The sequence below is a fragment of the Pinus tabuliformis genome, chromosome 6 (assembly GCF_031772625.1).
Source record: "Pinus tabuliformis cultivar Carrire ecotype Pingquan chromosome 6, CPIR1, whole genome shotgun sequence".
Classification (NCBI taxonomy): Eukaryota; Viridiplantae; Streptophyta; class Pinopsida; order Pinales; family Pinaceae; genus Pinus; species Pinus tabuliformis.
Window position 1 is genome coordinate 1,065,354,866 of NC_142292.1, and position 20,414 is coordinate 1,065,375,279.

At 38.0% G+C, this 20,414-nt stretch overlaps 1 protein-coding gene across 3 annotated transcripts in view; it reads right to left on the reverse strand.

The window, feature by feature from the left end:
• The window catches only part of LOC149262620 (thiamine-repressible mitochondrial transport protein THI74-like), a 150,135-nt gene extending 130,285 nt beyond the window's left edge, over positions 1-19,850 (reverse strand). Inside the window, exon 1 of one of the 3 annotated variants that reach the window (XM_089424975.1) lies at positions 19,412-19,850. In XM_089424975.1, the coding sequence (XP_089281101.1) occupies positions 19,412-19,495 (84 nt within the window). In that variant the 5' untranslated portion in view covers positions 19,496-19,850. The remainder of the gene's footprint in view (positions 1-19,411) is intronic. The other 2 variants (XM_089424971.1, XM_089424973.1) reach the window with 2 other exon arrangements.
• Between the last annotated feature and the right edge of the window lie 564 nt (positions 19,851-20,414).

A 20,414-nucleotide genomic window follows, 5' to 3' on the forward strand; every position in this document is an offset into this window, starting at 1 on the left:
ATTGTTGTTCTAAGGCATGACTTAGGCATGTTTGGGAGCAGCTATCTCTATATAAAGGACTGAGGGAAAAGTTGTTTACATGGACCTGTTGAAGGAGTCTGCAACTATAGCCTAAGCCATAGCGAGCAGCTAAGGCTAGTAGTATAAATAGTTGCAGCATATTAGATGTAGCATAATATAATGAAGTGCAGCATAGTAACAATGGGGCAGCGTAATGATGTGATAGGTGACAGCACAATGATGGGGGCAGCATGGTGCACTATGGTGCAGCACACGATGCAGCACTGTAATGATGGCACAGCATGGTGCAGCACAGTGATGATGGGCATAGATGTATAGCAACAGCTTGATGATGATGGGTGAAGCAGCATGATGTAAGTAGAGCAGTAGCATGATGATGATATATTGCAATGCAATGATGAGGTACAGCTCAGTGATGGGAGCAGCATAGTGATGAGAGCAGCTCAGTGATTGGGTGCAGCACAGTGACGGGTGCAACATGATGATGAGGTGCAACACAATGATGGATGCAGAATGGTGATGGAGTCAACTTTAAGGATCAGTTGAAGCAGTATGCCTTCACCTGAGTTTAGATCAGCTACCTCATGTGTTATCTTCATAGAGAAGATCTCTGCTCTTATTTTGAAAAGTCAAAATGTTGACTTCTGATGTATATGTACTATCTCTCTCTCTCTCTACTGAACTATTGAAGAATATATAAGAAGAATTGATCAAGGGTTTCCCCACATTGGGGTTTGTCCCTAGCTGGCACCACATCTTGTGTCCTCTTGTCTTGGCTTGTTTTCTGATGTTTATGTTTATGTTCTATCTGCAATTTACTATCATGTTGATGTGATTGCTAATCTGGAATTGATATTGAGCTAAATGGAAAAATTGAAATAAATTGCTCTAAGCATAGAACATACCAAAAATTAACAAAGAGACATGTCACTTCACCCTCAACGATTTGTATAAATAAGAGACATCTCCAATCTCATTTGGCACTTCACTCACTCACACAATCATCTCTCTCCTTCTCTGATTGGTTCGTATAGCTTATTGGGCATATCTTTTCCTCACACGTGTGGCAGCAAAAGGACAAATTGTAGGACGAATTACAGGGCTGAAATTTCAAAGACTGTTGTAGGTTTGACCAGCGTTGACTAGGCACTTTGACCATCACTTTAACTGCGACTTTTGTGCCAGAATTTCATTTTTGGCAGGCTGCATTTATTGGCACTGGAACTGAGGCATTTCATTGTCTTTGACCGTAGACCAATTGCAAGGTTGACCGCAGGGTTTGACCAAGGTTGACCGCAGGGTTTGACCAAGTTTGACCATTGTTTTCATGATTGTTTTGGGTTGTCTTTGACCTCCCTTGAAGGCCCAGTTTGACTAGATATGACCGAGCTGCATTGAGGACAGTTTGATGCTACTTTAACTTGTTGTTGACTTTCTGGTTAGGGCAAATTTTGACTGTTGTTGACTACAGATTTTACAGGGCTATTTTGACTTTGATTTGTCAAGTCAATTTTGACTTTTGTAGTCTCTCTCTCTCTGTTGAACATTTTGATATAATAATAAGAAGAATTGATCAAAGGGGTTTCCCAATGTTGGGGTTTTTCCCTGGCATTTGTCAAATCTAGTGTCCTCTTGTCTTGGCTTGTCTTATGCATTTATGTTTGATGTTCTTTCATCAGTTACTGTCATATGATAATGGTTAATGTGATTGCTAATAAATTAATGGAATTAATAATGGACTAATGGATTAATGAAGTAATTGACCTAAGCAAAGAACATGTTTAACTCAAAAATTAGCATGGAATCAGAGCTAGGTGAGGTCAAGCCCAAGCAAGAGGAGGAATGCAATCACAAGAGATGTTGTCAAGTCTCCCTGAAGTCAAGATAAAGCAGTGGACTGCTAATGCATTTGAAGTATCTTGTACAAGCCCTAGAAAACATGAGAGGTCTCGAAAAATAATGCAAGTCTGGGTATATGCACGAGTTGGGCTACATAGCTCATGAAGACCATTAATCAAATCTGAAGATCCTAAAATCCTCCTTCAACAGCTCAACTACCTATCATGATAAGAAGTCTATGAAGAGCTTTTTTAAGAATACATTGATCTGACGCACTCTTCTACGAATTAATTTCTAGGATATTGCATCTATGTGTAGCAGTGAATCTATTGTGGAAGATTGGCATTTTTTCTCTTGTTTTCTATCTAGGTCACTTGTTGAAGGAGCAGACCATTTGAGGCTACTCGACCTCAGCCAAGGTCATCTGTGACACAATTCTGTCATTTTTTGTTGGACTTAGGATTGTGCTGGTTGTGGGATTTTAACCTTTGATTGACCACCAATGGAGGATTCTCGGACCTGTGGTAGGGCAGTAAGCTAGGCAGAGTATTCGCGTTATTCTATGATTTATGGCATGCATCAAGGTTGCAAACGCTTGAGACTAGTGCAACTCCTTTTGACAAGACTTCAGCCCTCTAGGAGGCCTGTGGTTATTCAAGGAATATAAAGAACCGTGGACTAAACCTACAGTGTTAAGTTCTTTGCCCTGATTGGAGAGGGTTTCACTGTGTTATTCTTCAAAGTGAAAGCATTTGTAATTGAGCCACAGCGACCTTCAGACCAAGGTATTAAGTTCTTTGTCTACGCTGAGGAATTTAATGTGGATCAATTCATGGCATCTTTGTACATTAATTTTCTGCCCTTTGTCTGAAGCAGTTCTAGAGGACTTCTTTTCTCAAGTAGAATTGAAGGGTATTTTGCTTCTGCTGCTCTTGACAATGCATCATTGTTATCAATTTGCTATTCTTATTGTTTTGAAGAAAGTTAAATGTCCTAATCTAAATAAGTTAATAAAAATAAAAATCGGCAGTTGTGTGGACTTTGATACATTGTGGTCACTGGACTATGAGGCCCTAAAAGGTGACTTCATTTACAGCTAGAAGGGTGGCATCATCTTGAGGAGGACTTGTCCTGGATTTAGAGGCACAACATTATAAAGGATAGTTCTAAGGCCCTCCATAATTTAAGGAAGTCAAGATCTTGTATGCATATATTTGCAAGGTATGAATTGTAGCCTTAAAAAGACAATCAATGGGCATCCTATGTCATCCATATCAGTAAAATCAAGGAAACCTATTCTGTGTATAGAAGAAGAGGTTGAGTCCTTATCATTGTTACAAGCGCATACACACACACACACACAAGTGTTATAAGCCAGTTCCATTGAAGCCGACTTGCAAATCAATAAGGAATATATATTCATGTCTTTGAAGCCTTCATAAAAGGTGCCTTGAAGTCAATGAAAATACAGGATGCAGTTATGAGAAGGGATAGTCTCTTTAGACATCAATTTGAAAATGATTTTTGAAGAATAGTAAAAGCCCTCCATAATGTCATATTGTTGACTAAGTTGCTCATTATCTAGCAGCTGATGTGATTTTGAGAAGGTTTAGTGGCAGCCCTCCATGTGATCCTATTTTTGTCTAGCAGCTGAAGCAAAGGAAGTTCATCTAAGAAAAGTATGCAGCTCCTTTATGTTGGCACCTTTGGATAAGGATGATAGTACCCTTGAAAGTCTGGCAGATAGAAGAAGTGCAAGGCACTTTGGAGCAGACCCCTATAGCAACCTATATGAACGTAAAATCAGAGGTATGGTATCTCTCAAGGTACATGTAATGCATTTATTTTTTTATTTGTTTTAAGGGTCTTTTGATGGAGGGTTTGATTTGAATAAGAACCCTAGATGGCTCATGGAAAACCCTAGCTCACATATGAAACCGTAACCCTATTATGTTCCCTCATAAGAAACCCTTTCTTTTGATTTTTTGGATTTGTGGATTCTAGGGTATGACTAATAAGGATGATGTTTTGAATTCCATCCTCCATTAGTGTATGAAAACCCTAGATCGTATCTCATGCTTTTATGATCACATATTGCGCTTGGTAGTGCTTGTCTATGACTATTGCAGGTGCCTCATGAAGAAAGCATTGGAAGAAGGATGTGCATGTCAGAGCCTATGTCTTGGTAAGCACAATGAGAAAAGGGAACTGTGAGGACCCTGATTTTGGCATCTTGATTGGGTCATTAGGGACTTTGATGCGTCAGGATCTTATGAAGGATGGTCTTATGAATATGAATGTCTGGATGCGAAGGACCTCTCCTCATCATGGATTGGGTGATTTAATGCTTTGGTTGCAATTATCTATCAATGAAGGATAAATGCAATTGTTTTGGGACAATCTCATGGGAGGATTTCTTCACTCCAATTGAAGAAGGACCATGATAATTCTTCAGAGTTTGCTCTCTAATCTGAAGCAATCTTTCTAGAAGTTTGTTGTTGCAGTTGCCTCGTGGAAAGTTTCATCCCTTGCATGAGAAGCTTGTGATTGAAAGCTAGATGATCACATAAAGCAAGGCTTTAAAGGGAGCTATAGAATCCCTAGCAGTATGACCCAATGACTCTTCTTGCCCAATGTTTATTGATGAAGGCAAGTCAGGGCAGTTGATTATGTTTTTGATGACTCTGATGATGTCTTGATATATCCATGTTACTTGAGAGGCTGCATGGAAGTAGCATGATTATTGATGACTTTTGGCACATAGACCTAAGATGACTTTTGGCACATAGACCTAAGGGTCTGTAGTAGGAAAAGGGACAAGTTATAGGTGGCTCGATGATTATGTTTTGGCAAGGTCACTTTCTCTATATTTAGAGGGAGTAATGGACAAGCCATGTTGATTGGACTGTAAAGATGCAACTATTGATGATGTATGATTGATGACCCTCTCATTTATCAATGTATGAGGGAGCTGACTTTTAAAGCTAAGATGGAACACCTAGACTTGATTTTCCTTGCACTTAATGGTCTGATGATATGGAGAAGTTGTTGGTCTGCATATGTATATCTTATGGGATCCCTAGTGTTCTTAATAAACACCCTAGCAATCATATGCCTCGCTTGAAGCCTCTGAGTTGATATATGGATGAGCCTCACATATTGGATAGCTACTTACTGAGATATCTCTATGATTCTATTATCTATAATCTAAGGTACACTACTGGAATCTAAGATTCCATGAATATTCTCAAGTTGGCTCGATTGGCAAAGTGATGAATAAAAAGAGCACATCTAGTGCTATATCTCTTGATTCGATTGCTTTGGAAGCACTATTGAGACTGAATGTATATAGCAGCAACTATGGCTTACTATGAAGCCAGTTGGTTGAGGAAGCTCTTCAGTGAGCCATTTAAGCATGTGTTGGTAACCACTATTGTATATTGCGATATTCTTGAGTGGGATTCATTTTCAGAGAATCCATGTTCCACAACAACTCCAAGTATTGGGTACCGCTTTATTTTGATATGGTACATTAGAGAGCTAACAAGCTCCATCATTGTTGGTTGGATGAGCAAATTACTGTCATCCTTACATAGCCTCTTAGTAAGGTCAAGATTATCTTTCTTCAGAGAGATGTTAGGAGTCGTGGAAAGACCCTACTAGGAGGGTCTCGATTGAACACTGAGCTATGGGAACTCCTAGGAACCTAGGGTACTTCTTGGAGCTATGTGCGACCATAGGGTGAGTGCTTCACCATCCCCTATAGGTACGTTGTGTATAGGGTGAGTGGTTCACATTCCCCTCTGATACTCCATGATGATATATGAGAGCATAAGGTGAGTGGTTCGCCTTCCCCTATAGCTGATGATATATGCATAGGATGAGTGGTTCACCTTCTCTTGCGGATACACCAATGAGAGATGCATATAGGCATTTGTCGGTTGTCACATGTGGACATGTCGGTGGGATGTGGTTCATCATTTCCCCACATGTAGGATGTCCATTCCCTACGATCAATGGTTGACATGTCAGTGGGACGTGGTTCTTCCTTTTCCCATGTGTAGGTTCCTTCCTACAATTGTTGGTTGGCATGCATGTAGGATGTGGTTCATCCTTTCCCTACTCACGGTGGTTTGCATGCACGTAGAATGTGGTTTATCCTTTCCCTACAATGGTAGTGACATGTGACTATAGGATGTGATTTATCCTTTCCCTATGTGTGGTTGTGAGCAGGATGTGATTTATTCTTCCGTTGTTGTTGCCCCAACATCATCCTACCCATGTAGTCTGGGACTCATGGTATTATCACTTAAAATTTTCATTTCTTGTAAAAGGAAACTCTTAAGGAAACCACAAACCAACTTTAGGTTGAAAAGTTGACCTCTTTTCAACCAGAGGGGGCTCCCTCTTGAATCTCAGCAATAGGATTGTTGGCTTGAAAGATTAGTGGTCAGATTTGGTAAACAGGGTTTGAAAATCTAGTAAGGCTTAGTAGGATCCCATTGGGCATGGAGTCAAAATGTTTGGCTTAATGAGAAATTACACTGAAATATTCAACAAAGGCAAGGTAGCTAAGATACTTTGAATCTTCAAATTGTTCAGATGGAAGGCAGAATATTAAAGAAATAGTATACTTATAAGAGCATTGCATGGATGAATTCTACAAAGCATAAGTTAGAAAATTGTGGACAACTGAAAATATAAACAAAGCATAGAAATTATTAATTATATTTGTGTACTCTTATTCAGTCATAGAAGATCATACATAATGGCAACGCAAAAAGGAAACAAAAACAAGGGAAAAGACATTCAGATCACCCAACACAAGAATCTTTGTTGTAAAATCAGATCTTCCTCATTAAACTTTCAGAAAACATGCAGTATACAATATATTTTCCAGCCAAAACCTAACCCTTCATTCATTTTCATAAACCTCATTATGAAAATTAGATTTTGATCAAGATCCAAAGATAATGGATTTCAAACCTCTTTATCTATCTTTAGTTTGTTGTTTGAAATAATCAAGGAGATGGTTAGATCTAATCTCCAAGTCAAATTTGATGAGGTGGCCTTCAGTTGTTGACTTGGCATTTTAGTAAGAAACATAATTTCGAAATATATGAAAAAATAGGCTTCAAAGATACGTTCGTATCTCTCAAAATGTGACACCTGTGTAAAAACTGAGAGAGGTTTTTTGTCAATTGGTCTGTTCCTTGCAAAAACCTCTTTTGGTTTTCAAAAATTCATCCCCAGATGTTCGGAATCCATGCCCAAAGTTATTGTCTTTTATAGGAAAAAGCAGTGTAAAACAGAGTGTTTCCAAATAATATGTCAACATTTTCTTTTTAAAAAAAATTTGAATTCGCACTGACAATCCAACCATCAGCGCCTTTGTTTGACATTTTCGAATTAGCGCTTACAATTAAATTTTCAGCGCACCTAAATTTGTTGAAAAAAACTTAAACCACTAAGCCTTATACTTTGAAGCTAGACTGAAATAACAACTGGCTCCAGTGGGGATGTTGTCCTCCCTGTGAGGCAAAGAACTCGTTGCTCTAATGCCTGATCCATTGGGTTGATCCCAACTTGAAAACCAATTCATTTTCCAAACCTAAAACCTGTTACTTGCAACCAACCTATTCTGCAACTGAACCACACTCAAATTGAAAATTGTACACTGCTGCAAACAATCATACTGCAAACCAAACTGAAACTGGAGGCTGAAAATAAATGCTTAGCCAGCAAGCTTATTGCAAACTCATCCTACACTAACCTACTAAATGAATGTTGGATCAAATAATACACAAAAGCCAATACAACCAGTCAAGTAGCTGCTCAAATAATGTAGCTCCTTGATTGTGCTCTTTTCCTTGCTCCACATCAGTAGATTGTCCTTTCTTAATCTTAGCTTTAGCAGGCATAAATCCATCACTCTTTACTTTACTGCATTCTTGCAACTTATTTAAAAACTTGAAAACAAATTCATTATTGATAAAATCTGAAAACTTGGGCCTTCTTACTAACTCTAAAAAGACTGCAAAAGGATCCTCAAATGAATGCAAACTAGTCCCACAACAATGTAAAAGACTATTACTTTGATGTGTACTCCCTTCGACAACATATTTGCTTCCATGCATCTCAATCTTATGGTTGTCATAAAGAGGTTGAAAATCTTCATATGATAGCTGCAATGGAATACTTTTTGATAAAGAAAATATCTTTGGTTGCTTTTGAAAATTAGCATCCTTACAATCATCATTTTCAAAATCCCTGTAAGTCAATGGCTGCAAATCTGAACTGACAAAACTTTCCATATACAAAGCCACAAGATCATGAAAAACATGAAAATCTTCCTGCTAATCTATAATGTTGTCAGTTTGTTCCAGTAAACCTATGTGATTTTGCATCAGTTCAAGTTCCTCTGCTTCATTTATGATTTTAAATTTCTCTTTTAGCAACTTGAATGAAGAAAATCACAAAGGCAAAGAGTTACCCTCAACTAATTGATCACTCTCTTTATGTCCAATGTTGTAACTGTGATATATAGGTTGAGTGCTTTCATTAGACTGCTGAAAATGAACATTTTTTGATGAAGGAAATATAGTTGGTTGTTCATGAAAGTCATCATCATAATAATCATCATATTCATCATATATAGGAAAATCAAAATTTGAGGCGGCAACTTGCTTTTCAAACAGTTGAACTTTACTCTGTGCAAAAACATTGTCATTGAGACTTTCAATAAAATGTGTGATATTATGAATCCTCTGCTCATAAATGAAATGAATTAAGATTCAAAACAAGTCTCTTTTTGAACATGTTAGCTCTCTTGTTCCTCTGCATCTATAACTTCATCCAAGATTTGTTTTGGGAGTTTCTCACATGCTTGAAGATTGTCATCTATTTCCTAAGCATCAATAAACATTTGTTGTAAGGTCACAAATCTCCTATTCATGAGAAGGTAAGAAAAATTTGAATGAAAGGTTGTTGCATAACGCAACATGGCAGCAACTTGAGGAGGTTGAATGTCTCTAGGCATCTTGTGATAAAGACTGAAAAATTTCCTATTGAACATAGAGATAGTTTCATCCCTTTGTTTCTCTATGACATGAAACTCTAAAAGATGTTGATCCTTGGATTTCCTCTCGCCCCAAAATTTCAGAAAAAGATCACTCAGTTCCTCCCATGAACTGACTGATTCAGGCTCTAAATGTCTGAACCATTCTTTAGCATCCAGCATCCCCTTGTAATGATTGAGAAAAAGTTCTCAAGTAAACATCATCATGCTCAACTTCAAAAAGGTCTATAAAATGCTCGAAGGCTTGAATGTGTTTTTCAGCTACAAAGTTGTTAGGTTCCCCGTCAAACTTGGGAAGGTATTTGTAATGTTTCGGAGGAAAATCATGGAAGGTATTTGGAAATCTTAAGGGTCTATATCTCTCTTGAATCTTGGAAGGTATAAGATTAGATACAGGAGGTGTAATATCAGCCTTGATCACATGAGGCTCACAAGACTGGTCATGGACATCATATGGCTCAGATGAAAAACTTGGTCAAGATCAGCAATGCAAGAAGAAGGTATATCTACAATTTTTAAAGAAGGATATACAAGTGCAGATCTATGGTCTTCATTCAAATACAGTAAGCAATGGAAAATTCTTTTGATATGCTCAGGAAAGGACAAGAAGTAGTTGACAAAAAATAATATTACATCTTGGATAAAACTCAAGCTTTGATACCTGGTTTTCTTGTATTGTCCTTTCATGTCTCTTTCAATAAGGCTCGTCCTCCAGTGGAGTCTTTGAATTTGATTTGAAGCTTGATTGGAGTCACCAAATGAATGATGCACAACATGATCATGTTTGAACGTTGTTCACCATCAACAATCAAAACTGCTTCTCTGTCGTACTACCCAGGGATGATATCACCTTCGTTCCCCGGCAACAACGCCAAGATGTTATCACCTAAAAGTTTCATTGATTGTAAAAGGGAACTCTTAAGGAAACCACAAACCGGCTTTAGGTTGAAAATCTTACCTCTTTTCAACCAGAGGGTGCTCCCTCTTGAATCTCGGCAATAAGATTGTTGGCTTGAAAGATTAGTGGTCAGATTTGGTAAACAGGGCTTGAAAATCTGGTAAGGCTTAGTAGGATCCCATTGGGCATGGAGTCAAAATGTTTGGCTTAATGAGAAATTACACTGAAATATTCAATAGAGGCAAGGTAGTTGAGATACTTTAAATCTTCAAATTGTTCAGATTGAAGGCAAAATAGTAAAGAAAATAGTATTCTTATAACAACGTTGGATGGATGAATTCTACAAAGCATAAGTCAGCAAACTGTGGACAACTGAAAATATAAACAAAGCATAGAAATTATGAATTATGTTTATGTACTCTTATTCAGTCATAGAAGATCATACATAATGCCAACACAAAAAGGAAACAAAAACAAGGGAAAAGACATTCAAATCACCCAACACAAGAATCTTTGTTTAAAATCAGATTTTCCTCATTAAACTTTCAAAAAACATGCAATATACAATAGTTTTTCCAGCCAAAACCCAACCCTTCATTCATTTTCATAAACCTCTTTACAGAAAATTAGACTCTAACCAAGATCCAAAGATAATGGATCTCAAACCCCTTTATCTATCTTTAGTTTGTTGTTTAAAATAATCAAGGAGATGCTTAGATCTGATCTCCAAGTCGAATTTGATGAGGTGGCCTTCCGCTGTTGACTTGGCATTTTAATAGGAAACATAATTTCGAAAAATATGGGAAAATAGGCCTCAAAGATACATTTGCATCTCTTAAACCATGAAACATAATTTCGAAAAATATAGAAAAATAGGCCTCAAAGATACATTTGTAACTCTCAAACCATGACACCTGTGTAAAAACTGAGAGATGTTTTTGTTAATTCGTCCATTACCTCCAAAAACCTCTTTTGGTTTTCAAAAATTCATCTCCAACTGTTCAGAATCTGTGCCCAAAGTTGTTGTCTTTTACAAGAAAAAACAGTGTAAAACAGAGTGCTACCAAATAATCTGTCAGCGTTTTTGTTTTAATTTTTTTTGAATTCGTGCTAACAATCCAACCATCAGCACCTTTATTTGACATTTTTTAATTCGCACTAACAATCCAATAGTCAGCGCCTTTACTTGACATTTATGAATTCGCGTTGACAATCCAATCGTCAGTGCCTTTATTTGATATTTTTTAATTCGTGCTAACAAGCCAACCTTCAACACCTTTGTTTGACATTTTTGAATTAGCGTTGACAATTAAATTGTCAACGCGCCTAAATTTGTTAAAAAAAACTTAAACTATTGAGCCTTATACTTTGAAGCTAGACTGAGATAACACATGGGAAGTACCTTTCATCTGGCCAATGAGTTGGGAAAAGTGGATAAGGACCATAGCACTACAGATGGACGAATCATGTACTATCATACTCCCTATGTCTAGGATGCATGCTGTTCAACAACTTGATTCGTGATCAAATCCGATTGGGGTTCTACCTTGGACTAACTTTCTTCAATGGAGAGTGGCAACGTCTTGTGACTCACTCTCGACAATTCTTCTTCATTATTATATCATTGTTCAGCAAAGTTGAGATGAGATGCAAAGATGGTACATGATGACATGATGGCATGATGGATTGGCAAGTGGAATTCTCCCTAATTGAGAGGGAGTGTTAAAATTGGCAACTAGGATCAAATTCCACTTTGGAAAGCTCATTTGATGGAGATAATTATTGCATTGAACTCCTCTTTTCGAGAGGACCAAAATCGACCTAAAGGCCATCCAATTTGGATAAGCAGAAATGTGTTTTTGAATTTATGTCCTCGCATGTGCAAATTGTCAAGGTCAGTCACATCATCATGTAGGCTCATGAAGCCCAATATACATGCCACTTCACCCTCAACGATTTGTATAAATAGGAGAGACCTCTAACCTCACTCGCTCACACAATCATCTCTCTCCTTCTCTGATTGGTTCGTACAGTTCATTGGGCATATTTTTCCCTCACACAGGTGGGCAGTAGAAGGACAAATTACAGGGCCGAAATTTCAGGGACTGTTGCAGGTTTGACCAGCGTTGACCAAGCACTTTGACCATCACTTTAACTGCAGTTTTTATGCTAGAATTTCGTTTTTGGCAGGCCACACCTATTGGCACAGGAACCAAAGCATTTTGTTGTCTTTGACCACAGACCAATCGCAGGGTTGAACACAGACCTGACCGCAAAGTTTGACCACTGTTTTCATAACTGTTTTGGGCTGTCTTTGACCTCCTTTGAAGGTCGAGTTTGACTGGGTATGACCAAGCTGCATTGAGGACAGTTTGTTGCTACTTTGACCTGCTGTTGACTTTCTGGTTAGCGCAAATTTTGACTGCTGTTGACTGTAGATTTGACAGGGCTGTTTTAACTTTTGACTTCAATTTGGCAAGTCAATTTTGACTTTTGTACTCTCTCTCTGTCTGCTGAACATTTTGATATAATAATAAGAAGAATTGATCAAAGGGTTTTCCCCATCTTGGGGTTTTTCCCTAGCATTTGTCAAATCTGGTGTCCTCTTGTCTTGGCTTGTCTTCTGCATTTATGTTTGATGTTCTTTCATCAGTTACCATCATAGGATAATGGTTAATGTAATTTTGCTAATGGATTAATAGAATTAATAATGGGCTAATGGATTAATGAAGTAACTGATCTAAGCAAAGAACATGTTAACTCAAAAATTAACAAGAATCACTTGGCAGACCAACTATCTAAGCGAGGAGCCTCTGTCTTGCCAGGGCAGATACGTTTCGACTATCTGGTCAATGGCTCTATCAACAGCTCGGAGGCTTTACCCAATGTGAAGGAGGCTCAGGATGTTTTTCAGCTGGGCACATGCCTTTTTGGCGTGTTTTCTGCAGGTTTCACCTCTCAGATCTCCATGATGCAGGGCACCTCGTGGCTCTACGTTTCTTGTATAGTTGGATTTCAGAGATCTGTGGTTTGTGTTATTTGAATTTCTGATCGGAGAACCCACAGTAATGGAGTTTTTACACCAACGTTTCGAATCCCAAATGGGATCCATCATCAGGGAAAAGAGAAAGATGATTTCACTCCAAGTATCCCCTCCGTACCGGGATAAGATATTGGATTTCAGAGATCTGTGGTTTGTGTTATTTGAATTTCTGATCGGAGAACCCACAGTAATGGAGTTTTTACACCAACGTTTCGAATCCCAAATGGGATCCATCATCAGGGAAAAGAGAAAGATGATTTCACTCCAAGTATCCCCTCCGTACCGGGATAAGATATTGGATTTCAGAGATCTGTGGTTTGTGTTATTTGAATTTCTGATCGGAGAACCCACAGTAATGGAGTTTTTACACCAACGTTTCGAATCCCAAATGGGATCCATCATCAGGGAAAAGAGAAAGATGATTTCACTCCAAGTATCCCCTCCGTACCGGGATAAGATATTGGATTTCAGAGATCTGTGGTTTGTGTTATTTGAATTTCTGATCGGAGAACCCACAGTAATGGAGTTTTTACACCAACGTTTCGAATCCCAAATGGGATCCATCATCAGGGAAAAGAGAAAGATGATTTCACTCCAAGTATCCCCTCCGTACCGGGATAAGATATTGGATTTCAGAGATCTGTGGTTTGTGTTATTTGAATTTCTGATCGGAGAACCCACAGTAATGGAGTTTTTACACCAACGTTTCGAATCCCAAATGGGATCCATCATCAGGGAAAAGAGAAAGATGATTTCACTCCAAGTATCCCCTCCGTACCGGGATAAGATATTGGATTTCAGAGATCTGTGGTTTGTGTTATTTGAATTTCTGATCGGAGAACCCACAGTAATGGAGTTTTTACACCAACGTTTCGAATCCCAAATGGGATCCATCATCAGGGAAAAGAGAAAGATGATTTCACTCCAAGTATCCCCTCCGTACCGGGATAAGATATTGGATTTCAGAGATCTGTGGTTTGTGTTATTTGAATTTCTGATCGGAGAACCCACAGTAATGGAGTTTTTACACCAACGTTTCGAATCCCAAATGGGATCCATCATCAGGGAAAAGAGAAAGATGATTTCACTCCAAGTATCCCCTCCGTACCGGGATAAGATATTGGATTTCAGAGATCTGTGGTTTGTGTTATTTGAATTTCTGATCGGAGAACCCACAGTAATGGAGTTTTTACACCAACGTTTCGAATCCCAAATGGGATCCATCATCAGGGAAAAGAGAAAGATGATTTCACTCCAAGTATCCCCTCCGTACGGGATAAGATATTGGATTTCAGAGATCTGTGGTTTGTGTTATTTGAATTTCTGATCGGAGAACCCACAGTAATGGAGTTTTTACACCAACGTTTCGAATCCCAAATGGGATCCATCATCAGGGAAAAGAGAAAGATGATTTCACTCCAAGTATCCCCTCCGTACCGGGATAAGATATTGGATTTCAGAGATCTGTGGTTTGTGTTATTTGAATTTCTGATCGGAGAAACCACAGTGATGGAGTTTTTACACCAACGTTTCGAATCCCAAATGGGATCCATCATCAGGGAAAAGAGAAAGATGATTTCACTCCAAGTATCCCCTCCGTACCGGGATAAGATATTGGATTTCAGAGATCTGTGGTTTGTGTTATTTGAATTTCTGATCGGAGAACCCACAGTAATGGAGTTTTTACACCAACGTTTCGAATCCCAAATGGGATCCATCATCAGGGAAAAGAGAAAGATGATTTCACTCCAAGTATCCCCTCCGTACCGGGATAAGATATTGGATTTCAGAGATCTGTGGTTTGTGTTATTTGAATTTCTGATCGGAGAACCCACAGTAATGGAGTTTTTACACCAACGTTTCGAATCCCAAATGGGATCCATCATCAGGGAAAAGAGAAAGATGATTTCACTCCAAGTATCCCCTCCGTACCGGGATAAGATATTGGATTTCAGAGATCTGTGGTTTGTGTTATTTGAATTTCTGATCGGAGAACCCACAGTAATGGAGTTTTTACACCAACGTTTCGAATCCCAAATGGGATCCATCATCAGGGAAAAGAGAAAGATGATTTCACTCCAAGTATCCCCTCCGTACCGGGATAAGATATTGGATTTCAGAGATCTGTGGTTTGTGTTATTTGAATTTCTGATCGGAGAACCCACAGTAATGGAGTTTTTACACCAACGTTTCGAATCCCAAATGGGATCCATCATCAGTTTTGTTAGTTGTTTTGTCTATTTTGTCATTGTTTTGATCCGTTTTCTGTTGCTATATGGAAGTTTTCTGCCCTGTTTTCAGTCTTTTGAGGTAATTTGGGGCCAATGTAGCTTCACAGAACTTTGTAAATGTAACTGTATTTCATTATCAATGAAAGAGAGTGTTTTTTTTTTCTTTTGATAAAAAAAGAGGCTTTCAACACATTTGAGTAGTTGAATACATTGAGAAACCAAGAGAAAGAGAGAGACAACAAGATTCAAGCAAAGGAGAAACCAAGCAGTTTTCAGCAAGCTGTATTACATATCCACACATTTGTACAATACAGACAATATAGTCATACGAGCAAACCATATGAGCATGTGTATAGTCTGTACATTCATCCATATAGCCGTGTAATAGACGTACTCTCTCAACATATTGTTACGCTCATGTTCAGGGTATTTTTTGGGTACCCGTGCAATGTTGTTTTGTGGGCAACTTATGGGAGTTTCCTTGTAAGTTTTTCGAAGGAATGAAAAGCTTATTTGGAGTAATTACCTGTGTATTTGTGAAATTAATTGTTATGCTTTCGCCATTCAATTTCCAGCTATTGTGTGATTGGTGCTATGGTCTGAAATTTAGTTTCAGCATTAATTAAATTCAGCAATCCACTTGTTTGATTGAGATCATAAGGACATTAGTCATCTAGGCTTTAAATTTTAACACATGAATGTCTTCTATATCCTTGGTTTAGAAAAGAATCTACTTTTAGTCAGTGAGATAATGAACCATAGTCCTAATTTGAATGTGATCTTCGGCAATAATAAAGTTATATTGTTGATAAGGTCAAAAAGAAGACAGTTGATTTTAGTTTTGATGATGGGCTTTTTAGATTCACTAATACAAAGAGGAAAAAAAGCATGCTTCAATGGCCAAGAATGCTAAAGACAACAATGCACATTGCCATCAAGGGTATGGACACTTAAATTTGATATACCTTTAGTTTATAGCTAAAGAAAGTTCCGTTAATGGCCTTCTAGAGATTTAGAATCAGCAAGGATTTTGTGGAGTATCCTAGGAACGAAGCAACACACGGTGCTTTAATGAAGATCATCTGGAGGGAAAAGAAGCTTCCTCAGTTGATCCATTCAAACATGTGTGGATCCATGAAGACAACATCAATGTCCATTGCCAAGTATTTCTTTCTATTTGTAAATGAAATCAACCTTGAGGGTAAGCAGACGACTGATTTTGCAACAATTAAGGAAACAATGCATGCACACTTTGAGGTTTTATATATAGGGGTGGATAAAGTAGATCTAGCTTCTAGTCAAGAGATGTCAAGCTATATCGCAGCTTTGGTCACCCTTGATGAGAATGTAGAGTTGTCTAGAGAGATACATTGGTGGGTGTTCATCTCCTAAACAAAGGAGTTACAATATTAAGTGATTGGTAGGCATTTGTCTCCTACAAAAGTTACAATTAGAAGTTACAAACACACTATGATACGTTGCCACTTGCTACTTGTCACCTATACCCTTCCTCTTCCATAAACCAACTAGTACAGATCCAAATCTTCAAAGTACACCATTGCATTAAGTGATCAACATCTTAAATTAGCCTAAACTAGTAAAGGAACAATTTCACATAAAAAAGTGCATAATACAAGCAGGTTTAGTAGATTGAAACCAGTGGATAGCTCCCACCTATGTTTAGTGTTTTTAATATGGAGCAATAGTAGCTACTAACTTGTAGCTAGACATGTCTAGTTATTTTATACTAGTTCAGACTTCAAAGATCAAAAGGTGGATAAAAATTGACTAAATTTAACTGAACTTTGAAGTAGAAGAGTCGAAAGAAGAATAATGTTCCTACATTAGATGGGTAACTAACACATAGTAAGGACCTATGGTACTTCAACTACAAAGGCTACAAATATAAACATATTAAACTTTAGCTTGGTTGATCTAACCACATATATTCCACTAAGAATAGTTCATCAGGATTCAGAACAAATCTTACAAGCTTCTACAATATCTTTTTTTTACAATGTTTACTTAAGATTAAATTTAATTTACAAGCTTAGTACTAAAAACACTAAAATAAGATGCAAATGAAATAAAAGAAGCTAAAACAACAAATACCACGCCATCCACACAATGAACATATGATGTATCCTGGAAATTCCAATATGGGAAAACCTAACTCGAAGATAAGGACTATGCATTGCTCTTTTCTTCTCAACTATGAAATGCAAATATGAATAAAGATAAACTCACTATAGAGTTGTAATTAGACACTATAGCCTAAATGGCCACCACAGGATCATCAACTTCCTCTGTTCTGCTCTCAACATCCACTCCTTTCCTCTAGTCAACTATGAACAATGAATTGATACAAAAAGAATGGAACCCTTTCCTTTCCTAGCAGCCTAGTGTTTTAACATGTACTAATAGTCATCTAGTGTGAGGGTTAGGCTTTTTGAATGCCTCAACTTACAATTATAATTAAGATTTTGGACCTCTAAATTCTTTTTGAAATTCCACATGTATTAGCGATGGGAGCTAATGTGGCAAACACTCAACACCAAGGTCGTCAAAAGCATAGGACAACTTGTGGGAAGCATAACTTGTTCATAAAAACATTGATTAAGCTGATCTTTGTACCATTTGAAAGGCCTTGACATGTAGAACAGCAACAAAGGGCTTTATTCACAAAGTTTTTCCCCAGCCCCAAAACCAGCCATTGAAAACCCAAAATGAACCATGGAAGTTTCAAGACCCCAAATCAACAAAATGGGCCCGCCCCTAAAATGAGCCCTAAAAGTCAATATAGCTCCAATCTTTCCAATCAAAAAGTACTAAAATAAATGACAAATCATATAATGATCCATCTCGGATACTTAGTTACCTATATGTTAGCCTTAACTAGATACTCTAGGCAAAATATACAGAAAATTACAAATTTGAAAGGCCTGTTTCCCAAGCCACTTCCATTCAAAGACACTGTAATATAGCAGGAATTTACCACATAATACAATCTCGATAGAACTGGTGAATTTTGTATAACAACCTTCAAAAGACCAATTTACTTGTCCACGACGATCATAAAATGCTTTTACCTTCTAAAGTAGAGCTGCACTACAGGTTTGCCTGTCAATGATGTACGTTCATTAAAAGGTTCTGGCCTTATTGCTTTTTCTAGCATATTTTTTAACTTAATCATTGATGCTGATCTTGCAAGTGACAAGTTATGTTCCTTATATCTATTTCACTGCCCTCCAAGTTGACCCCTGGCTCAGACACAGACATGACAGCCTTGGCATTAGTGCGGTCAAAATAAAAGACTTGAACGGTATATATGGCCTACATAAGTCCAATCTCCTGAGACATCATCCCATCTATAAAGGCACACAAAGGGTTTTAACCTTCAACCTAGATCCCAATCAAATCAAAAATCACACACTGACTCTGCAAGGAAGGAGCATGTACTTGAACCGTGAACCTTGTCAACTCAAAATCAAAAAACTCCTTACAGAATCTTATATGTTGGAAAAGCTCAAAGTACTTATGACCATTTATAACTAGAACAAAAACCTCCATCTAATTTTTTCTGTGCAAGAACGTCTGACCCAGATCATATTGTCAAAGGACCAAACTCAAAAGAATGCATAGCCTCTTTTACAGAGTTTTGTGAGAGCTCACTATGTCTACGATGTAGCAAAACTGACTACACCGGGCTCTGTATACTGCTGTAACAGGATTTGGTCACATGCAAGGCAATTGACATTGGGCCTATCCCTTGGTTGCTCAGATCTCCACAACCAATGCAGAATCGAACATATAATTTTGTCTCATGAAATGTTTTCTTGTCAATGTGCCATTGGCAGTCCAATACAATCACATGCCTAAAAAATGCATACACCTGTAAAATCTCTTGTTTAATCGGCTTGACCCGCAACAGCGTGCGGCAACTACTTCAATTAGAACTAGTTTCCACTGCAGGCTCCAGCATATGACCATCAAGAGCATGCATTGTCGTTAACAATGAGAGTCGCAATAGCTCGTTCCCTGATCTGCTAGGGCTTTTTAAGGCATAAAAACAAATGAGAGCAGAACAGAGTGCACATCTAATGGTTGTGGGGCGAGTCCCCGTCATAGGATGTACATTCAGGGCAGGGCAGCTAGATAATTTGTTCCTTAATTCGATTGATTCTTCATACTGTATCCAAAATTCATAATTCGTTCTCCAGCCTACCAGATCTGAAATTTTCTAGTGAAGAAAATTACGCACTAAATCCTTCTCTGGCGATCCAGGTTCGAGTCGTACATACCTGAGTGACTTCGGCAGAGGTAACCCAAATGACAACCACAACGCCAATCAGCACCAGCCCTGTTCTGTATTGCCAATCCATCATTGGGAATGGCCCTCCCAAATCTCCTACCGAACAGCCAAAGAGCGAAACACCGGCCCAGCTCGATTGGACAATTGCCCGCCCTTGGTGTTTGATTATTTGCGCAGTTGCCCCGATAAAAATGATAGTGATACTCTGAACACACCGCCATTTTCCATGATTCGGCCTTTCAATTTGTGCACACACGAAATCCCTGCAGGTGTGGAAGGATATTGCGGATGATAAAGACGGCCAAACCAAAACTCTGGAGTCAGTGCATCTGCGCGCGCATGTCTAGTCAGCTTATCTATCAATCATATTACACATGTGTGTATATATATCCATATCTCTTACGTTACCGGACCTGCAGCGTGTACTGTGCGTGCTTGCCTGCCTGGCGGTTTTTTAAACACCAAGGCAAGTTGCACAAAGTATAAATATTTTATTTTCGCCCTCGCTGCCTTTGAAGGAATTGTGACGGCGGTGCCCAAAAGTTAGTTAGCGTGGCATTTGTGCGTGTGTTATTTTTGCGGGTGATGGCGGTCACTGAAATCAATTGATTTTTATCTCTTATTTTTAAAAAATTAATTAAAATTATTAAAATTAAAAATTAAATATTTACGTTAAAATAAAAATTAGTGTATATATATAAAAGAGTAATGTTCAAAGTATAATTTTTTAAAGGTTTTGTAAAAAAAAATGTTGGAATTTGCAAAAAAAAATTGTTGGAATTTGCAAAAAAAAATTGTGCCTAATTCATTGGTATTGTTTAAACTAGTTTTTTAGTGGTACATATATGGATTCGGGACACTTTCACTATGAAGAGTGATTTCAATAAATCCTCACCAGATTAATAATATACAGTGATAAATTAAATGATTGATAAATATAAATACCAATATTTATTGGTGAGAAATGAAAAATCATTTGGAAGCTGTTGATT